Here is a 22,449-nt window from a genome sequence, read left to right on the forward strand (position 1 = left end):
TTGCATTAGTATGTTTTATATGCATGCCTTTTAGTCCTGTTCATTTGAAATAACCTGTCCAACCAGACTGAATCAAAGCCTTCTGTTGCTTTAAAAACCTCAGTTGTATCCTATCTAATCCTATGTTTCTCAAAAGTAAATAGCACTAACTCTTGAAGCCAATTCTGATAACTTAGAGCTCTAAGGCTAAGTATCATTTTGTTAGCCATTCTCTGCACCGTCCCTAGAACCTTTACTATCCTGGGAATTGTGCAGGGGCAAATACTGGACACAGTACGAGCTCCACGGCCTTTTATAGCCCTTTTGTCCTTAATTTTCAGCCTAAAAAACCATTTGTTTTCCCTTTTGCTACCTCCACTGCTTGTACACCTTTAATGACTGATCAGCTATTACCCCTCTGCACTGATACCTTTTTACTTGATCAATAACATTCAATGGGTACCCCGCCTGAAATTTCTGAGCCACAAATGCATTACACTATATTTATCCATGTTGAGGGATGTCTGCCTCACCTTGGCCCATTCCCCAACTTGTGTAAATCAAACTGCAACTTATTGATTTGGTCTGAATTACCAAGCCCTGTGTACATTTTTTGCATCATCAACAAATTTAAGAATGGTTCCATTCATGTCCCCATGCAACTCATTCCAGAAAATGATGAACAAAAAACAACAGCCATTTATATAGCACCTTTAACTTAGTAAAATGTTTCAAGGTGCTTCACAGGAGGGCTCTCAAACAAAATTTGACACCAAATAACATAAGGAGATATTAGGGCAGATGAATAAAAGCTTGGTTTTCAGGAGCGTCTTAAAGGAAGAAAGAGCGGAAGAGAGGCGGTGATTGTTTAAGGAGGGAATTTCAGGCAGCTGAAAGACACAGCTACAAATAGTGGAGTGATTTAAAATTGGGGATGTGTAAGAGGATAGAATTGGAGCAGCACAGAAATCTTGGAAGGTTTTAGAGCTGGCGGACATTACAAGGATAGGGAAGGGTGAAGCCATGGTCTTAACATGGAGCATTTCCAAGTCTTTTTCAGTGTAATGAAGAATAGTAATGGCATGTAGCTCATGTTTCAGTTTCATCTCATAAGCAGCTTTAATATGAGGACCACTTTGAACACTTTGTCTGAGGTCGTGCTAAGGAGTCACGTTGAAGTTGAAGCTGTCTCAGAGCTCCACACATTTCTTTGATCTGTTGAAATAATTGCAAATGCTAACTGCATTGGCAGAGGTGCTGCATAAAGACCAGTGTTTGTCAGGTACAGAAGTGACAGTGAGGTTTAGTTTATGTGCAAAACCACACACATTATTATACTTACTCTTCTGCATGACCTTCACCGTCTTCATCCTGTTGTCAGTTGCAATCGCTCCCAAAGACAAATTAAATGGATGGACCCACTCATCACTGACGCATGGGAGAAACTTTGGAACACAGGCTGCTGTATGATTACTCTCTAGCTGTGTAACATTTAGAGGTGCAAGTCCACAATAGGTTTCCACAGAGCAGCCATACACATGTGGTGTGAAAGTAACCTAACATGTCATTAGACTAGGATAGATGTTCAGTGCAAAGTTGTTCCATGTGTGACTGGTGAGATGAATGACTCCCCTCTCTCTTCCTCTCAGTCTCTGTAACAAAAGACTTTTTCTCAAATTGATCAGAGTAAATTGAATGTGAAAACACTAAGAACAAGAAGTATATTGATTGCAAAAAAATCATTTTTCGGATCTAATATATTAAATACAACTTTGACTCAAGTGCAGCGATTTTACTTATCATTTGTAAAATGTAAAGCCAATGGACAATAACTTAAAATATGGACCTTTTGTTGACTGTTGAGAATTAATCAGTTGGGAATGCATTGACATTCCCTTTTCAATGTTCCAGTGCTATAATGTTGCTTTGTTGCACATGTTGGATCTATTTGAATGTGTGGGAGGTAAGTAACTTCTAACTTCATGGTGTTGTCTTCAGGTGTCTGTTTGATTTTAGATTTCATAGGACATTACCAGCATTCTTACTAGTACTTTCTGCTGTTGCCTTGCCTTGCATATGTTATGCTAGCGTTTTAAAAACTTTGAGCTGGTTTTGAGTAATGCTGGTCTTGCAGCAATTCCAAGCGGCTTTAAGATCACCACTGTGATAATGAGAAAAATGAGTCCACACACATACATCTGTGCCCTGCATCAGTATTAATCTAGTGTTTTAAATGTTAGAAAACAAATTTTAACACCTAGATGGACATGCAAGTCTCCCAGCGGGACAAGTGGTCCATTTTAACAGCCGGGCATCATTAATATTCTGCCAGCCATTGAAAATCCAACTATCTTCAAATGTGCCTAAAGAACACAGATGGTACTAGTTGAGAGAACATCAGATTTTCCTGGCAGTAAGGGAGCAGTTTCTGATTTCCCCATATGTCATAAAGAGAATCATCAGCAAAATCATATTCTGAGGTGAACAAAGGAAAGCCATATTGTCAGGACAATATCCTGAAGTTAGCAGCCAACATTTGGATGGAAGGAACGTCACAAATGTTGTCAGATTACTGTTTGGTGACATGTGTACCACAAACCTGTGGAACTGGAACCATCACTGTTAATCTTATATTGTCATGAAGAGTTATTGACCATGGACTATATCTGAGCAGTTGGATTCTGAAACCAGACTGAGGTTTTTCGGTCTGATAATGCCTCCTGCTCAGATCACTTTTATGGCAGAAAAGAATGATGTTGACATCCCTTCATTCTTATGGTACAGCTAGTACCCATGTTTGCTGCAGATGCTCTTTTCGGAATAAAAGCGCAGCCTCAGGCAAATCAGCAAAGTAATGACAGACACAACAGCACGCATCTTTTGTTGCAGTTGGGGGAAAATCTTTAATTGGATGTGTGAGAGATGTTAAGACTCTTTATAATGTATAATACTTCGTGGAGCTATCCTGCCCGCATACTTCAGTTGGCACGTCGGAGTGGAAATTCATCCGGCTCATTTTTGGGCACAGAATTGGCACTGGCAGGCAGCTGTGTCCCATCCAGCAGGCCCGAAGCCTTCCAGAAATTGGACCTCAGGCCTCATTAAAAAAAAAAATGCCTGCAGGCAGCTCGTGCAGCAGTAATTCAGATTTTTGAGCAAAAAATGACTTGGAATGAACAGGCATAAGCTATAATATCTGCCCAAAATAATATACAATATTCTATGCAGCCTATTATTGTAAAACTGCCAATAATTTTGATAATTTGTGCAATACAAATGATCAAATTTTTAAATTACTGTTTTGACAATGATTTGTTGCAAAGTGAGCTACAACCTACTGAGCCATTGTTGTTTTACAACAAACAATAGCATACAGACTTCAACCACCTCCCTGCCCCAACCACTCTCTACTAAAAGATAAGTTGCAGGCCATGCACCAGAGCAGGGTAAAAAAATTATTGTTGAATAAAATGCTCCAAGTGCACAAACTTTAGGTGAGCAACATCACAACTGAGTAAGGAGGTAGAAATGAAGAGCTGCTGTTATTAATTTTTAGCTGAAATGCATCATATTTACTCCACCAGCATTGGGCTCTCTTGATCGCAAAGGGTGTACGTCAAAGGTACCATTTGAACAAGTACAGAACCCGCAGGAACCATTTACAGCAGTTTTACTTTACTGGCTTCTGCTGAAACCATATTCTTTCTTGCTGAAGATGATGGGGAAAAACCACAGCTTAGGAAAATCCAGGCTCAATTTGACCTCTTCCTGGGGTAGCTTGACTATAACTCAGCTCCAATTAAAATGTCAAAGTGAGAGTGAATTCAGATTGGTGAACCAGTTTGACAATCATTGTTAGGAGCTATCGTAATCGCAACATTTCCACTTAAATCAAGGAAGTCGAAATTGGCTCAGCATGGATTTCTGTAGCTCACTTGTATGACAAACCACTTGAGTGGATGGAAGTCAAGCTGCAACTGGACTGAAGTATCGTTCTTTTAAACGACTAGAAAGAGACAAGCACAGTCCTATTTAATTAAAGACAAGCAGAAACAAAACCTTGAGTGGTTTAAATTGGGCCAATTTGATTTTTTTAAATTAATGTATAAATGAGACAAATTCATCTCTCGGCCCAGTATAGAACAGATAGAAACATAGAAAATAGGAGCAGGAGTAGGCCATTCAGCCCTTCGAGCCTGCACCGCCATTCAATATGATCATGGCTGATCATCCAAACTCAGTAACCTGTTCCCGCTTTCTCCCCGTTTCCCTTGATCGTTTTAGCCCTAAGAACTAAGAACTCTTTCTTAAATATTTTTAATGATTTGGCCTCAACTGCTTTCTGTGGTAGAGAATTCCACAGGTTCACCACTCTCTGGGTGAAGAAATCCCTCCTCATCTCAGTCCTAAATGGCTTACCCTTTATCCTTCGACTTTGACCCCTGGTCCTGGACTCCCCCGCCATTGGAAACATCCTTTCTGCATCTAGTCTGTCCAGTCCTGCTAGAATTTTGTAGGTTTCTATGAAATCCCCTCTCATTCTTCTAAACTCTAGCGAATACAAGCCTAATCGACCCAATCTCTCTTCATACGTCAATCCTGCCATCCCAGGAATCAGTCTGGTGAACCTTCGCTGCACTCCCTCCATAGCAAGAACATCCTTTCTCAGATAAGGAGACCAAAACTGCACACAATATTCCAGGTGTGGCCTCACCAAGGCCCTGTATAATTGCAGCAAGACATCCCTGCTCCTGTACTCGAATCCTCTCGCTATGAAGGCCAGTGTGGGCTTAGGGTGCATTCCAACAATAGTATGAACACAACATAAGATACTGTAATAAAAGCAAAATACTGCGGATGCTGGAAATTTGTATTAGATACTGTAGAGCAGACATTCTGATTGACAAAGTTCATGTATGAACACTTAACACACTCAAACTATAATCGTGTGGTTGTCCATTTACTGCAGGCACAAAAGCTTTACACTTGGCATGAGTGCTGGTAACAATTGTATATCTATGATCAGGGTGACTAACAGTGATTGAATTAGATAAATTCCATTTTTGTTATGTGAACTTTCAGGACTTTTACCAGTGTTTTGGCGATTGTATTCCATAGTTCTGTACATTTTTCATTAAATCTACAGGTTTATAGTGACAGAGTAAGTCAGGTTGCATCAGTGTCCCTGTATTCTCCACCAAATGAGAGTGCACGGAATTGCAGGTAACTTTGTGACATGGTCAGTAATTGGTTTGGAAGTAGGAGATGGAGAGTAGGGATAAAGGAAATGTTGTCTGACTGGCTGGACACGAAAAGTGATGTTCACCATTAATCTTTATTGGGAATTTCATTTTTCAGCATATAGAATTAGAGCTAGACTGTTTCGGAGCGATTGTAGTAGTGTATTGCGATGGATAGAAAATTGGTTGGCCGACAGGAAACAAAGATTAGGGATAAATGGGTCTTTTTCCCAATGGCAGGCAGTGACTAGTGGGGTACCGCAGGGATTGGTGCTGGGACCCCAGCTATTCACAATAAATATTAATGATTTAGATGAGGGAACTAAATGTAATATCTCCAAATTTGCAGATGACACAAAACTGGGTGGGAGGGTGAGTTGTGAGGAGGATGCAGAGAGGCTTCAGGGTGATTTGGACAAATTGAGTGAGTGGGCTAATGCATGGCAGATGCAGTATAATGTGGATAAATGTGAGGTTATCCACTTTGGTAGCAAAAGCAGGAAGGCAGATTATTATCTGAACAGCTATAAACTGAGAAAGGGGAATATGCAGCGAGACCTGGGTGTTCTTGTACACCAGTCGCTGAAGGTAAGCAGGCAGGTGCAACAGGCGGTAAAAAAAGCAAATGGTATGTTGACCTTCATAGTGAGAGGATTTGAGTACAGGAGCAGGAATGTCTTGCTGCAATTATACAGGGCCTTGGTGAGGCCACACCTGGAATATTGTGTGCAGTTTTGGTCTCCTTAACTGAGGAAGGATGTTCTTGCTATAGAGGGAGTGCAGTGAAGGTTTACCAGACTGATTCCTGGGATGGCGGGACTGACGTATGAGGAGAGATTGGGTCGGTTAGGATTATATTCACTGGAGTTCAGAAGAGTGAGGAGGGATCTCATAGAAACCTATAAAATTCTAACAGGACTTGATAGGGTAGATGCAGGAAGGATGTTTCCGATGGTGGGGGAGTTTAGAACCAGGGGTCATAGTCTAAGGGTACGAGGTAAACCTTTCAGGACTGAGATGAGGAGAAATTTCTTCACCCAGAGAGTGGTGAGCCTGTGGAATTCGTTACCATAGAAAGCAGTTGAGGCCAAAACATTGTATGTTTTCAAGAAGGAGTTAGATATAGCTCTTGGGTCTAAAGGGATCAAAGGGTATGGGGCGAATGCGGGAACAGGTTACTGAGTTGGATCATCAGCCATGATCATAATGAATGGCGGAGCAGGCTTGAAGGGCTGAATGGCCTACTTCTGCTCCTATTTTCTATGTTTCTATGATATGAGGAAACACATTTTCAGAAAAGGGTAGTGGAAAACTGGAACTCTATCCCCAGAAGATGGTGGATCAATTGAAATTTTCAAGACTGAGATTGACAGGTTTTTGTTAGATAAGGGGTATTAAGCAATATGGAGCAAATGGGGGTAAGTGAAGTTGAGGTACAGATCAAGCATGATTTTAATAGAATGGCGGAACAGCTTGAGAGACCGATTTGTCTACTGCTGTTCCTACATTCCTCTTTGCTAGGTGATTTTTTTTTTACAGGTGTTTTAGAAACTGTGTTCTGTGATACTGCCCATTTTTCTGTGAAAACTGCAGATCAGTGGCCTTGCACATGAAGCACTCTCCTACAGTTCTGGGTGGATTAGTGTGACATACAATCAAGCAACATTTGAGCAGTGAAAGGGGAAAAAAACCAGATCTGGTTAACTGGAGTATTTCACCAAGAGATAAGGGAGCCATGGGTCAGTTATATGGCTTTGCTACAATTGTCAGCAGAAAAAAAACAATATCATATAATTATCTACCGAAGGCCACTTCCACAGCCGCTGCACAAACATTTAAATTTGAATTAGTACTCCATTAAGGTGATGGATTTGTGGAGCATGCTGAATATTGCAAGCTGTGTAAATGATGCTGCTACTCACATTGAGAGAGGGGTGATGGATGTTGATAATATTGGAGTGAAGTGGAGAGAAATGCCGCTGGTATGAATGTTTGAGATGAGAACAGACTGGTCATATCCGTCACTGACGAGCTCCAAGGTCGAATGTGACTGGGGACTGCAGGATCCAGATGTCGTTTATCAAAGCTTAGTGGGAAGTTGTGCTATTAACTCTCTCTGACTCAGGACTTTTGCCTGAAATAAGAGCAGTAGTTCAGACAGGCAGGTATTTGCAGTCTCTTTTAATCTGTTTTGCTTTTTCAAAAAGAACCTTGTTCTCAGTCAACATTTCCCTTTTATTCTCATTAAGAATGATGCCCAGCCTTCTGTCGAGTGCATGGTATAGGTCATAGGTACCTCCATGACTGTCACAATTGTTCATTGGGAGGATTAATTTGCCCCTGGCAAAGATAATGGGGTGGGAATTGGACCTTGTTGCATCTATTTTATAAATGTAAAATGGGCACAAGGAGGCCTAATTTCGGGAAACCAACATTCTGCGATTCAACACCTGAATAAGGTCTTACCTGAAATTGAGTTGTGTCATTTTTCAGGCATCCCTGGCAGCCACCTAAACATGGATCCCTTACAAAATTAGAGCAAAATACTGCAGATGCTGGAACTCTGAAATGAGAACAGAAAGTGCCGGAAATGCTCAGCAGGTCTGGCAGCATCTGTGTAGAGAGAAACAGAGTTAACGTTTCAGGTCTGCGACCCTTCTTCAGAACTGGTAAAAGTTAGAAATGTAAGGGATCCTTACATATGTAAATGTGGAGCCTAATGCCTATTTTAGGCTCCCTCACAGAAATTCGGCAGCGATGAGCAGGATAGGCGCTAATTCAGAGGCCGCTACTTAAAGGTCTGATTTTTCAAAACTTGCTGTGGAGTCAGGAAGAGCAGAAGTGCATCGCAGACTCAACAGTCCTTGTGAGTTACCATCAAGCCGCTGCTAGAAAGGCAAGAAACCCAATCCCACTCCAGGACTTGAACACGAAAATCTAGGCTTCCACTCCAGTGCAATTCTGAGAGAGTGCTGCACTGTCAAATGCCATCTTTAGCATGGGATGTGAAACCGAGGATCCATCTGCTGTCTCAAATGGATGTGAAAGATCGCACGGCACTATTCCGAAGAAGGGAAGTTATCCCTGGTGTCCTAGAAATACTTATCCCTCAGCCAATTTGACAAAAAAAAATTATCTCTCTGATTATCACATTGCTGTTTGTGAGAGTTTGCTGTGTGCAAATTGGCTGCCACGTTTCTGACATTACAACAGTGACTGCACTTTAAAAATGCTTCATTGGCTGTAAAGGGCTTTGGTCATGGTGGCTGTGAAAGATGCTATATAGAACATAGTCATAGAAATAGGAGCAGGAGTAGGCCATTCGGCCCTTCAGGCCTGCTCCGCCATTCAAAAAAAATCATGGTTGATGTCTAATTCAGTACCCTGTTCCCACTTTCTCCCCAGACCCCTTGATCCCTTTGGCATTAAGAAATATACCTATCTCCTTCTTGAAAATATTTAATGACTTGGCCTCCACTGCCTTCTGCAGTAGAGAATTCCACAGGTTCACCACCCTCTGAGTGAAGAAATTTCTCCTAATCTCGGTTCTAAATGACATACCCCGTATCCTGAGACTGTGACCCCTGGTTTTGGACTCCCCAGCCATCGGGAACATCCTCCCTGCATCTAGCCTGTCTAGTCCTGTTCGAATTTTATAGGTTTCTATGAGATCCCCTCTCATTCTTCTAAACTCTAGTGAATATAAGTCTAGTTGACCCAATCTCTCCTCATACGCCAATCCTGCCATCCCAGGAATCAGCCTAATAAATCTTCTTTGCCCTCCCTCCATGGCAAGAACATCCTTCCTCAGAGAAGTAGACCAAATCTGCACACAATACTCCAGATGTGGTCTCACCAAGGCCCTGTATAACTGCAGTAAGACATCCTTGCTTCTGTACTTAAATCCTCTTGCAACATACCATTCGCCTTCCTAACTGCTTGCTGCACCTGAATGCTTGCTTTCAGCGACTGGTGTACAAGGACACCCAGGTCTTGTTGTATCTCCCCCTTTCCCAATCTATCACCATTCAGATAATAATCTGCCTTTCTGTTTTTACAACCAAAGTGGATAACCTCACATTTATCCACATTATATTGCATCTGCCATGCATTTGCTCACTCACCCAACTTGTCCAAATCACACTGGAGCCTCTTTGCTCACAGCTCACATTCCCCCCCAACTTTGTGTCATCTGCAAACTTGGAAATGTTACATTTAGTTACCTCATCCAAGTCATTAGTATATATTGTGAATAGCTGGGGCCCAAGCACTGATCCCTGTGGTACCCCACTCGTCACTGCCTGCCACCTGGAAAAAGACCCGTATAAATGCAAGTCTTCCTTTCTTTCTTCCTTTCTTTCTTCCTTTCTTTCTTCCTTTCTTTCTTCCTTTCTTTCTTTCTTTCTCTTTCTTTCTCTTTCTTTCTTTCTTTCTCTTTCTTTTTCTTTCTTTCTTCCTTCCTTTCTTTTTTCTTTTTCTTTCTTTCTTTTTCTTTCTTTCTTTTTCTTTCTTTCTTTCTTTCTTTTTCTTTCTTTTTCTTTCTTTCTTTTTCTTTTTCTTCCTTTCTTTTTCTTTCTTTCTTTCTCTTTCTTTCTCTTTCTTTCTTTCTTTCTCTTTCTTTTTCTTTCTTTCTCTTTCTTTCTTTCTCTTTCTTTTTCTTTCTTTTTCTTTCTTTCTTTCGTTCTTTTTCTTTCTTTCTTTTTCTTTCCTTCTTCTTTCTTTCTTTTTCTTTCTTTCTTTCTTTCTTCCTTTTTCTTTCTTTCTTTCTTTTTCTTTCTTTCTTTCTCTATCTTTCTTTCTTTTTCTTTCTTTCTTTCTTTCTTTCCTTCCCCTCTTCCTTCCTGCCTCCCTCCCTCCCTTCCTTCCTACCTTCCTTCTTTCCTTCTTGCCCCTGTGCAGACATGAGAGGCAGCTTGTGCAAAAAACATTAATGAGGCCTGAGACCTAACTTCAGGCTGGCCTCAGGCCTTTGTGTTAGGATCACCAATTCTCGGCCTGAAAATGGCCTGGACTAATTTCTATCCCAATATGTTAATATTCTCCTCTCTTTTGAGATGTGTCCCACCAAAGTATATTGCTTCATCTTGTGCTTTAAAGAAGAGCAGATGAAATACATTCACTTTGTCAAAAGTTTGTAACCCTGATTCAAGCCTGTAATCATCTAGTTGAGAGGCAGGTGCTGTAGTGTTGGTGCGTTTGGGCACATTTCCACTGGCACTGGTTCAGCGTGGCAGTCAGATGACCTTGTTAAAAAAATAATTAAAATCCGGCCATTTTCAGTATCCAATCAAGTAAAGTCTAGACCAGCAGTTATTAGCATCATTATGCTGATTTATTAATTATTTGACTAAGCTTCAGATTGGCATCGATTTTTTCAACAAGTAAAGATTTTTTAACCCACACAGTATATATCTGAGACAAGGTGGCCATTTTTGTTGTTCAAAGGTGTCAGCTATTTGAATCAGAAATATATTGCTACCTGTACCTTTCAGGACTCTTTTTTAAACGTTTAATCAATAAACAAATACTTCTCCAGGTTGTGTGGCTAAATATTTATTATTCAGAACATGTGTCCGTATGCTTTTCTGTACAGGGTAGTTCCTGAGTAATTTTCAGCTTGACAAAGGTAATTTCATGCAGGAAAGGATCACAACAGGAATTAACTTACTGCACTGCAAAAAAAAAAAACACAGTATTAGATCACTAAAACACCATTAAAGTGAATCCTTACTTGTTGTCTGTGCCGTAGCTGCAACAGGTTAATGAATAAACCCAAATCCATAGTCAATGCATTTATTTTACATGCAATAACTTGAAAATGTCACTTATAATCAGACCTGCATATAATTAGAGTCATGATGCCAATACCCAACAAGAGATCAATCCAGTAGTATTTCGGGACTTTATGAAATTTATCGCCAATCAATAGCAACTGGTGCCTTCGGTCAAAAAGTGTTATATCTGCACTGACTGAATACTTATTTACACTACAGAAGTGCATTCATTCCAGCTGAGCTAGAGGAAATACCACCATCTCTTATAAATTTGTGTAATACCAACAGTCACTAAATTCAGCATTCTCAACTTAATATTTTCTCCATTTTATCAAATACGTCATGGGTGATGCTGAATCAACGATCTAATAGTTTTGGGAAAGAAAGAAAAGCTTATATTTATATCACGATTTTTATGACCTCAGGGTGTCCCAAAGCGTTTCACATCCAATTAAGTCATTTTGTAATTCTAGTCACTGATGGAATTTAGGAAACGCTGCAGCCAATTTGCACACAGCAAGGTCCCACCAACAGCAGTGTGAAAATGACCAGATAATCTGTTTTTAGTGATGTTGGTTGAGGGATAAATAATGACCAAGGAGGGCTCCAAAAATGCCAACATTTTGCCATGACAGACTAAATTTTATTATAAACCCATAGTAGCAGATATATAAAAGAGAGAGATCTAAAGGCATGGATAGAAAGGGAATATGTTCAAAAAAAAAAGGGAAAAAACTGCTATTTCCTCCATCATTTCGGTAATTGGGAGGGAGTGAGATTACTTCTGTGTACTTTGTGCAGTGAAATTGGAAAGTGTTTTTTAGAAACAAAATAACAAGTCTTTTAAATGTACCGTCCACAGAGGAAATCCCCCCTCTCCCCCAGGTATTAGCAAGGATCAATGTAGTTTTGGTATTACAGCACAACCTTGCAACCTGGAATTATAAATATTTATATGCACAGTAATTAAATATTATGTTACAGGAAAGCCGTTGATGATGTATCAGCAGTTCTTTACTTCCACCGCTTTCTCCCTAACTTAGTAAAGACTGGTTTAAGAAAATTTTGCTAAAAATAACTTGTTTGTCTCAACATGGTACACATAGAAGTCTGAATTTGAGTATGTCCACAGTTAAAGAATTCTTATGCTGAAATTTAAAATGATTGAAATGATTGCATCATGACTCATTGAAAAGAAAGTTGCAGATGTAAGATAAATACTTGAATTGATGGCGTAATGGTGCACATAACTTTAATTTACCAAAAAGACTAGGGAAGAGACAATAAATGCTCAAAGTAGTCATCTCCTGTTGCCTGTATCCTCCCTGTAACCCAAACCTTTCCTGTGCTTTCTTTTGTCCAGCAGGTAACACCAGTGATGAGGAAGAAGAAGAGGACAGAGGTGATTTTGTCACGGTGGAGTTTGATGATGGCGATGTGGGACGAATTTCTCTGTCAAATATCCGTCTCCTCCCTCCGGATTATAAAATCCAGTGTGAGTAATCCTGGGAAACAAAATCATCATTTCCTTTCACTGCAGTTTGATCGTAGAATGTTTACACGCAGACATTTTTTGAACCTGGGGAATCTCTCAGATATTCAAGGCCGGAGAAATGTTTTGTAAATTCTAAATTTATATTATAACTTACCTAAATCCAGCCAAAGACCAACAAAGTATTAATTAGGTGCTTCATAAAAACTTTACTTTATACAGAAAATAACATTACCTTTAGGGTTAAGACTGAATAGAAATATTACTGTACAGCCTCTTTACATCATTTTTTCTTTTGCTCCCCAGTTTTCTTCCATCCCTCTTGACGGTGTTGATATCCCTCCTGAGGTATAGTTCCACGAGCAGCAGTCATGCTCTGATCCCTCGCCCTTGGCTAATATTCCTCTGTAAACCACAACAGTAGTTGTTGGCAGGCTATCTCAGCATGGTGGTGCGTTTGGGGGGCATCACCCAGCTCCTCACCCAGAACCCAAATATCCAGCAGGAAGCACAGGACAATGGCTAAGAACAGGACCCCTAACCAACGTGTACCTCTCCCGTAGCTCAGGGGAAGCATTAATTTTAGTACTACTGTCACCATCCAGACTGAGGTCAGTGACTCAGAACAGACCGGGAATTTAATCCGGGACCTACCCCATCTTTGTGGCTCAGGGACTGTTTTTTAAAAAAATATCTCTCAACCATCATTTTAGCCTTTACATATCTTTGAAAGGTACCCCCTGAATTTTACAGAACCAATGTGAAGAAATTCCAACCGCAAATACACATGTAGACGGTAACTTACGTTCAAGAAGTGAATGGAAACTCTTTTATATAAAGAGCTATGATTCATGGCTACTGCAAGTGTGTGTGTGTGTGTGTGTTGTATGGCTCATTCGACCGAGCAAAAGATCACCTGTGTATCGCACTCCCCAGTGGCTTAATTATTCTTGCTTGTTGAAATATTGAAAAAAATCCATTATTTAGCGGATATAAAATATATCATGCACTTGTGAGCTGGTCAAATCATGTTTGCTTAATACATTAATATACTGATGAGTACAGCAATGATATTAAAATATTACGATAATGCACACTAGATAATAAAGTTGAAAACTAATCTTCTTTAATGATCTGAATCTGAATTTTTTTTCTAGTTTTCTCTATCTCCTTTGCCCTTCCCCTCCAAGGCGTTAATTCCTTGCTGGAGTAGGGTTTCATGGGTGCTGGGCATCCACAGGTAATTCACCCAAATGATCAGCCATATAGGAGTCTAAGCTGTGTTTATCAGCCGGCTCATTCACCTTGAAGTGCATCATTACAAAGCCCGTGCTATCCTCGTGCTTATGCTTTCCAGCAGACCACAGTAGATAGTGATTAGGAACAGGAAACATGTCTGATTTGCCCCTCAGGTACCGAAGGGACCTCAGGCTAATTTCTACTGCTACTCTGGCTGTGATCAGTTTGTGACTGTGTAGACCAGCAATTGAATCTGGGACCTGTTAATCTGTATATGTCAATTTGTGGTTACGGGTCAGCCTCTGAAGTTTTGTCAGTCTAGGAAGCTGAATGAGTGAGCATTCGGGCTAGATTGAGGTGCTCAGTTAGTTGGATCCAGTACTGGATTAGATTGGTTAGTTTGAGCACTGGGTTTTCAAGGAGAGCTGGGTTATTTTAGGTACTGGGTTTCCAATGGGTACTGGGCTAGTTTGTAAAGGAATAAATCAGACATTAGGTTTTATTTAGAAGATAGAACATGTGCACATCTGGATAGTTTTTTTTATATTGAAAAAGAAACCTACATTTCTTTAAGCTCCATTGATCTTGAATTTGGGTTTCCAGGAGTAGATGGTAGAACTATAGAAGCATCAGATGCAATTAAATTTTTTTAAATAGCAAATTTCAATATAAATCTTTCCCTAACAGGTACAGAACCTTCTCCTGCACTGCTGGTATCCAATGGGAGACTTCGAGTTCGGAAATTACCCAATGAGAAGCGAGAAGGTGCAGAAAGCAGCCAGAATCACGCACAGGATGGAAAAAAATTCACGGAATTGAGCAAAAACTCTGGCAAGAAGACTTCAGTAAAAGGGAAAGCTGGTGGGTTTATCTTTGCTCAGCGTGAGCCTCATTGTTGCATTATACATAAATGCTACAGCGAGAGTCCTAAACGCTATATATTTTGAAATGGAAGTTGCATCCCTCCCCTTTGTAATTTCCTTATACCGTGGGCTATTAAGAACTTGGATCATCAGCACAATTTTATAATTCATTGGTGAATTGCACCAAACAAATAGTCTCTCTTAACAAAAGATTCTGGCCTTTGATTTGCTGCAAATTAGTTTTAAAATTGGTTTAAATATTGCAGGATTTGTGGACCAATTCTAAAACTGACTGGCAACAGATCAATGAATTTATTTTTTCTGGGAAATTGTATCAGTAAAGAAGACATGTTAGAGGGATTCTCTGTACCAGAAATTCTTGTAGATAGGAGTCCTATGCAACAGGGCGTCAAATCGTAATACTGGTGTTTAAAGCAAACTTAAAGAGAAAATGCGATTATTTTCTGCACTAATCCAGATGAGAAGATGTTATCATGAGGCATTTTCCCATTTACGGCATGGAGCACTCCCAAGTCAAGCATATCTCAGTTAGACGCAGGGTAAAGCTTCCTTTACCTCATCTTGAACATCAGAAGATTTCCATTCCCTACATCTGCATGAGATTGCCAAATTAGGAACAGAAGTGTGCTGCAGGCCATTCACCTCTAAGAACTAGACTGAAATTACCCCAGAGTTTTGTGTAGGGCCCTTACAACAATCAGTCAGAGGAGATTTTCATCTCAGCATTCTAGCCACGATTTGAACCCAGCTGCCTAAGGTAAAACACCTGCGTCTCATCTACTGCACCACCCAGTCCTCTGAAAGGGAAAGCTTAATGGTAGCTAAAATGCAGCCCAAGCCCTCTATTAGTTACATAAGTTTGTTCAAAAAGTTGGATTCATTTTAAAGTCCAAACACACTCTCCTGTTAACATTTGAGTTCTTACTGCCAATTAAGGAAGTGATAATATTATAATACACAATTTCCAAACTGTAAAACCTATGTTTGCTGTGATTCTGTTATTATAATTATTAGCAGATCAAAAATTTATTAGTAAATAAGTCCAAAGTGAAACCCTTTTTTTCTAAAGAAAAAGTTACTGCTTAAATATGCATTGAGCAATACGGGAACTTGGCCATTTCTTGAATTTTGTAAAGTTATTACTGTGCCAGTACAAGTCAGATTACAGCGGAACCAGTATAATGTAAACAAAGACCTGGAAATGTGCTGGGGTTTCCACAATGGAGTGGAATCAAATCGAACAACAGACTTGACAAAATCATTGTGGGGAAGGAAGTGACAAATCTTCTTCTGGCAGTGTGCATGATTCATTTCATTGCATTGGCCAGGACAGCAGATAGTGTTCAGTTTATACAGACAGCTCTGCAAAGCTTCACTATGACTCTGTGTATACAGAAAGGCTATTTCAGCAGTCAAACAACTGCAATAAATGTAAATTAAGTCAAGGTTGTAAGAGGAAGTTGGCTTGAATGTACAACAGGAGGGAATGGCCACTCCTACACTCACTTCTTCAGGCCAAGCTGACTGAGAGCAACAAATAGGCAATAGCAGTAGTGCTTGTAAAAGGCACATGAAAGGATCACTCAATATTAAATATACTTTCAGTTTCCAAACAGATAAACAAATTTAATTAAACGATTTAAGGATTTATATTATTAATTGTTGCATTCAATTGGCCGAGCAGTTATTATGAAGGAAAAATAGTTCCCACTGTTGTCCATCAATTGACATGAGCTAGCATTAGCCTTCAATAAATGATGGCGGACAATAGAATAGCAACTGCTTTACAATGACATCACAAAAAACAGACAGTTGCAAACCACAGCTGTGTTCAGTATGTACATAATAACACCAAGATAAGATCCCATGATAATTATTCAGTACTTCCCTCCCATTGTGATTCATGTAAGGCAAGCAAGTCCTGCCCTGTTCCAGGATATTCCCCGATTAAATATGTTTTTGTTTTCTTTTTACCAAGTTGAGTACAGACTAAAAATTAAAGTTAAAAAATCCGGTTTATTCGCAATACGGACAAAACAATTTATTCACTTTCTTTTCAAAACAGACACATGCTCTACGCCAGTTATTCAATGACACACAATGCTACACATAGGCTGGAATTTTTCTGTAAGGTAAGTGGTCCCCCTGCTGGCACCAAAAGTGGGACCTGAGCCCACGCCGGCAGGAGGCGGGACCCCTATGCAGCATTTTACCAGTAGCAGCCAATTAACAGGCCCATGCCAGGACCACCGACCAATTAAAGACGGCAGCCTGCATCTCAGAGGGCCAGCAGCCTCGGCAGCACCACCAACAGAGGTGGTTGTTGCTCAGGCAGCGGGAAGAAGAGTGCACCTCCATGTTGAGGTGCCCTCAAAGGCCAGGTAAGTTTTTTCATTTACCGTGCCGGGGCCAGGCAGTCAGGCCCTGGCGATCGGTAGGCAGGGTGGGGGGGGGGGGCGGGTACCATCCAATGGGGACAGCCATTGCCACAAAGAACAGTACAGCACAGGAACAGGCCATTCTGCCCTCCAAGCCTGCGCCAATCTTGATGCCTGCCGAAACTAACACCTTCTGCACTTCCGGGGCCCATATCCCTCTATTCCCTTCCTATTCATATATTTGTCAAGATGTCTCTTAAACGTCGCTATCGTATCTGCTTCCACCACCTCCCCTGGCAGCAAGTTCCAGGCACTCACCACCCTCTGTGTAAAAAAAACTTGCCTCGCACATCCCCTCTAAACTTTGCCCCTTGCACCTTAAACCTACGTCCCCTAGTAACTGACTTTTCCACCCTGGGAAAAAGCTTCTGACTATCCACTCTGTCCATGCCGCACATAACTTTGTAACCAGTAGGAGGACCCTCTCTGGGCCATGTTGTGGCCATAAAGGAGGCCCCCCGGGAACCCGCTGACAGACTGCCACAGTTTACCTGGCGGTCTCTCCATGTGACAGCAGCTCCTCCTGATGCCAGTAAAATGTCAGCGGGGGTGGGAATTAATTGACAATTGCCCAATTGGCCACCCGCCACCAGTCAGCGGGCAGCCATGCACTGAGGTTCCCGCCCCTGAAATTATCCCGTGGCAGTGGGAAGACGATGGCTCCCCTCCCAACGCCTTCCGCAACCATTTTATGAGGCCTCCTGCCTCCCAGCCTGTCTCCAGAAGCATGGTAAAATTCAGCCCATATAGTCTTAATGTTATAAATTCACACAACTGCCTGTTTAGGATCCAATGAAGTCTAATAGGCCCCAATTTTATCTCAGAGGCCAGAATTCTGCAAATGAGCAGTAATGCCAGTAAGAAATTCACTCACAGCTCCAGAAATGAGGCTTGGAGTATTTTAATTCCTGTCGCTCAACTAATCCAGGTGGAAAGCAATGGAAAGTTGGGTGGCACTTCGACCACTCCTCTGATGGTAGATAAGTGCTGGGATCAGCTGCCAGGCCATTCCGCAACCAGGAAGGGAATGAGTTTGCTGCAGGGAAATCATAAGGTTGTCAATTGAGGCCCAGAAAAGCGATCCTGCTCCTCCAGGCCCTACAAGGAAAATTATTTTTTGAAAAATGTTAAACTTACCTTTTTTGGGCCCCTTCTGACCCTGATCCTCTTAACCACCAGAATTACCTGACAGGCAGCTCACTACCTCCTCTTCCCACTTAATCTATGTGACCTTTCATCAGAAGTTCATCACCACCAGTTCTGATGAAAGGTCACAGACCTGAAACATTAATTCTGTTTATCGCTCTACTGTTGCTGCCTGACTTGTGGAGTATTTCCAACATTTTCTGTTTTTGTTTCAGATTCCCAGCATCTGCAGTATTTTGCTTTTGTATTATAGTTGAAAATCCAAGCCTGTCAGCTCCAGGGTGGGTCAATAACAGTGGCGATTTTAATTGCCCCCCCCCCCCCCCCCACCAAGTTTCCAACTGAAGAATTGCCCCCAATGTCTGTAGCTTCCTACTCAGCCCCATCTACTATTGGCTATGTGTAGTTTTATCATGTATTTAAACAATTTGCCAAGTTGGTGCTGTTCTCACTTCTGTATTTGTGGAATAGTAGGAGCAAGAACATCAGTGCACAGCAATATTCTATTCATACATGTTGGCATGCGGCTGTGTGTATGTCAAATGATATCACAAGCAAGTAAATCACCACTTCTCAATTGCATTAACAAAACAAATATCTAATTTATGCCTTAAACACATTTTAGGACTAAAACCACCCATATACTCTGGCCTGACAGTCAGATCATAGTCCTTTGGCAGCAGAGAACTGAAAAGTAATTGGGTGTTTTGTGCTCACATTTCTGCTCATAAAGGTATATTGACTATCGTAGGGGGATATCTTCTCCATGGTCTGAACAGGGGCAAGTAGGGCTTTCTAGGCTGCACAGACAATTTGCTGCTGGTAGCCATTAGGGCCCATTTATTTCCGCATTAACAACTACTGGTTGGGAAGCCACTTGCCTTTAGACTAACTGATATCAAGTGTTAAGGAGACAGATCTCCATTTACAGCCATGAAACTAGTATACTAGCTACTACCCTCCTAACAGGTGTTCAAATTGACATTTGCAATATTAATTGCCTCACAATGTTACATTTCATATTTTATCCAAGTGATTACAGTAGCTCAGTGGAAAATGGGGTTTGTATACTATAGCAAAGCCTATTTACCAAGAAACATAAACTGCTCGAATAATTACAGAATTAATAGTGTAAGGACCATGCACATTTGGTGATACCTCTTAATGAACAGGTAGCAAATCTGTCTAGTTTTGCACTGTTCTAATTTGTGCAGAGAGATGATTGATCACCTTGCATTAAAATGATCTGATTCTCAGTCAAAATGATATAATAATAATCATTTCCTTTTTTAAAAAAAAAACAGGAAAAGGAGTTTTAAACTCTGAGGTATCAACACTGTTGCGAGCAGGACACATGCTCAGTAAAAAGACCGATGCACTGATAAATTGGCCTGGAATCGTGCAGACAAAGAAAAGGAACTCCAATAAGAGCACCACTGCTTTAGAAAACCTGTTTCAGTTAAATGGAAGCACAAAGAGGATGAAGGGTAAAGAACGATTCCTTCCAGTGCAAGGCCTTCCTCCTCCAGTGTTCAGCGCCGGGTTTGAAGTTGACTCCTTCAGCAGCATTGCCAACACCTTTGCCTCCTTTGGAAGCAGCTCAAATCTAGCGCCAAACCCTAAGCCCCTAAAGTACAAAAGGGTGGAAAAAATGGACGTCCCAGTTCCAAAAGGTGGGAAGAGAAAAGCAGGAACGGAATATCTTGTGAAATTAGATCACGAAGGTGTGACTTCTCCGAAAACAAAAAACGGAAAGGCCTTGCTTATGAACGAGAAGGAGTTTGGAGTGAAAGTTGCTGCTGGCTACTCCCAGCTAAGCAAAGACCGAAATGGGAGGATAGAACTTCTAAAAGGCAAACATACTCAACATCAAAATCTTCCTATGAGCTTGGCAATGAATGAGTACACTGGTCAATCAGAGTTTGGCATGGATTGTGACAGTGACAGCCATAGTTCATATTCTGATGATGAGGATGAAAATAGAAACTTACAACAAAGTGTCACATCAAGATTTATGTCTAGGCTGGCTGTCTCTTCTTCATCTTCTGCATCTTCATCATCTTCAACATCTGGGTCTACTTCCACATCCAGCTTGTGTTCATCAGACAATGATGACTCATCATACAGCTCTGATGATGACTCGACGGTCTTGCTTCAAACTTGTATGACACACCCTGTGCCTGCAATGCTGACACCCTCAGATCCACGACAAACAGAGCCAAAAATGTCACCACACTCCTTTTCAGTCAAATCTGTGATGTCTGCTAATAAGATCAAACTAAAAAGACAGGAAGAATTCCGACTTCAAAAGGCCAAGGAGTTATCTAAGAGACAGAGACTACCATCTGTGGAAAATCGCCCCAAAATCTCCTCCTTTCTGCCAGCCCGACAGCTCTGGAAATGGTCTGGGAAACCAACTCAGGTACGGCTTCCATGACATAATGCTGCTACTAATCACTCCCCTCCCCAATACAGTAAAGAGAGTCCTATGGATGTAAGGAGCTTGGCCTGAGACTTTTCCCATTAAGTCAATCTCCATGTTCCCTCTGTCCAGGAGGGCAGCTGGTCAGAAACAGATTTGTGAATAGTGTCGTTCCGAGATGGGCCAATAGTGACCGAGCCACAGGGAGACGCTTTTCCTCTAGCTTCTCCCTCCCAAGAAGTGGGCTCTCTATCTTTTGTGCGGTACTCCATTTAACAGCCTTGCTATAAATTGATGAAGTTCGCACAACTGGAACAATGTTTGTTGGTGATAAGCACATGTGAAGCAAGACACCATTTGAACTACAGGGCTCCTTTGTTAAGTCCTTTTTGAAAATGTAATATGTTTGATCCATGGTCTGTGCTGGGCTATCTACGTTTAGCTGGACATAGCAATTGGAATCACTGTTGACAAGGCTGGGAGCATGCAGGCTTTTAGATGTCTAATGAGCACAAGATTGGTTTTGACTGTGACCCTTCTTCACCCCCCCCCACCCCCCCGCCATCCTTGTTCCCACACTCCATGATCTGTCGATGATCGGCTCATGTATGAAGAATGGCCACTGTGAGAAGTTACTTCTGCCTTTGCAATGCTCCATAGAGTCCATAGAGTCATTTATGGCACAGAAGGAAGCCTTTGGCCCATCGAGTCCATGCTGGCTCTCCACAGAGCTATGCAGTCAGTCTCCATTTCCCGGCTCGATCTCCATAGCCCCATGGCCATCCAACTTCCTCTTGAAGTCAGTGATTGTCTCCACTTCCACCATCCTTGTGGAGAACAAGTTCCAGGTCATTATCACCCGCTGCGTAAAAAAGTGCTTCCTCACATTCCTCAACAGAGATGACAAATTGCTATACTGAATACAGAGGACTTGGGTCTCTTAGACAAAGCTTGCTGTCTACATTTTCTGTGTTTCTCCAGGAAAAACTTAGGGGTCTCTAAACTGAATATGCATGTACTAGTGACCACCTTAGGAACCAAGCTGGGTAATTGGAACTTTTATCACCAGGTGAAAAAAAAAGGTGACAGTGAATTGGCAGCTATTTCACATCTCACCGCATTGTCTTTCCAAGTGGGACAGAGAAAATAGGTGTGGTGTAAAGTGGGCAGCCAATTAGCTATCATCAGTGATAAAAGTTCAAATTATCCCCAAGGGGAGAAAATGAAATACAAAGGAAAAGTGATAGCAGCACTTGACTATGATTGGCAAGGTCATTGACCTTTTTCTCTCCACAGATGCTGCCTGACCTGCTGAATGTTTCCAGCATTTCACATTTTTATTTCTTAACCATGCCTGGTTGTTTTCCACAGAGACGAGGTATGAAAGGAAAAGCAAAGAAACTTTACTACAAAGCCATTGTGAGAGGGAAGGAGACCATCTGCGTTGGCGATTGTGCTGTGTTCCTCTCTGTTGGGCGCCCAAATCTTCCATACATTGGTCGGATAGAAAGCATGTGGGAATCATGGGGAAACAACATGGTGGTTAAAGTGAAATGGTTTTATCATCCTGAGGAAACAAAACTGGGCAAAAAGTGCAACGATGGCAAGGTGAGAATTAATACAGGAACAGGCAGATCATGTTTGTAATTGTGACAATTGGTTTCCTTTATAAAAACCCAATGTTAAAGTCCTGAATCCGCCATCTTGATGCATTTTTTTTGTAGTAATGCATAAAACACTAATTCAGATGCAAGTGAGTACATGCTTACACCTGAATGCAATATTCTGATTTTCCAGTTAAGTGCAGTACTGTAATTACATGACAATATGGTATG

The 22,449-nt window shown here is 41.2% G+C and overlaps 1 protein-coding gene across 6 annotated transcripts in view; it reads left to right on the forward strand.

The window, feature by feature from the left end:
• Nucleotides 1-22,449, forward strand: part of bahcc1b (BAH domain and coiled-coil containing 1b) — a 476,710-nt gene that overhangs the window by 446,468 nt on the left and 7,793 nt on the right. For 4 of the 6 annotated variants that reach the window (XM_068058204.1, XM_068058206.1, XM_068058205.1 and 1 more), the window contains 4 exons: nt 12,357-12,488; nt 14,412-14,585; nt 19,497-20,614; nt 21,986-22,222. In XM_068058204.1, coding sequence (XP_067914305.1) covers nt 12,357-12,488; nt 14,412-14,585; nt 19,497-20,614; nt 21,986-22,222 — 1,661 coding nt within the window. Of the gene's footprint in view, nt 1-12,356; nt 12,489-14,411; nt 14,586-16,673; nt 16,975-19,496; nt 20,615-21,985; nt 22,223-22,449 lie in introns of those variants that run through there. The other 2 variants (XM_068058208.1, XM_068058209.1) reach the window with 2 other exon arrangements.

The sequence above is a fragment of the Heterodontus francisci genome, chromosome 26, assembly GCF_036365525.1.
Source record: "Heterodontus francisci isolate sHetFra1 chromosome 26, sHetFra1.hap1, whole genome shotgun sequence".
Classification (NCBI taxonomy): Eukaryota; Metazoa; Chordata; class Chondrichthyes; order Heterodontiformes; family Heterodontidae; genus Heterodontus; species Heterodontus francisci.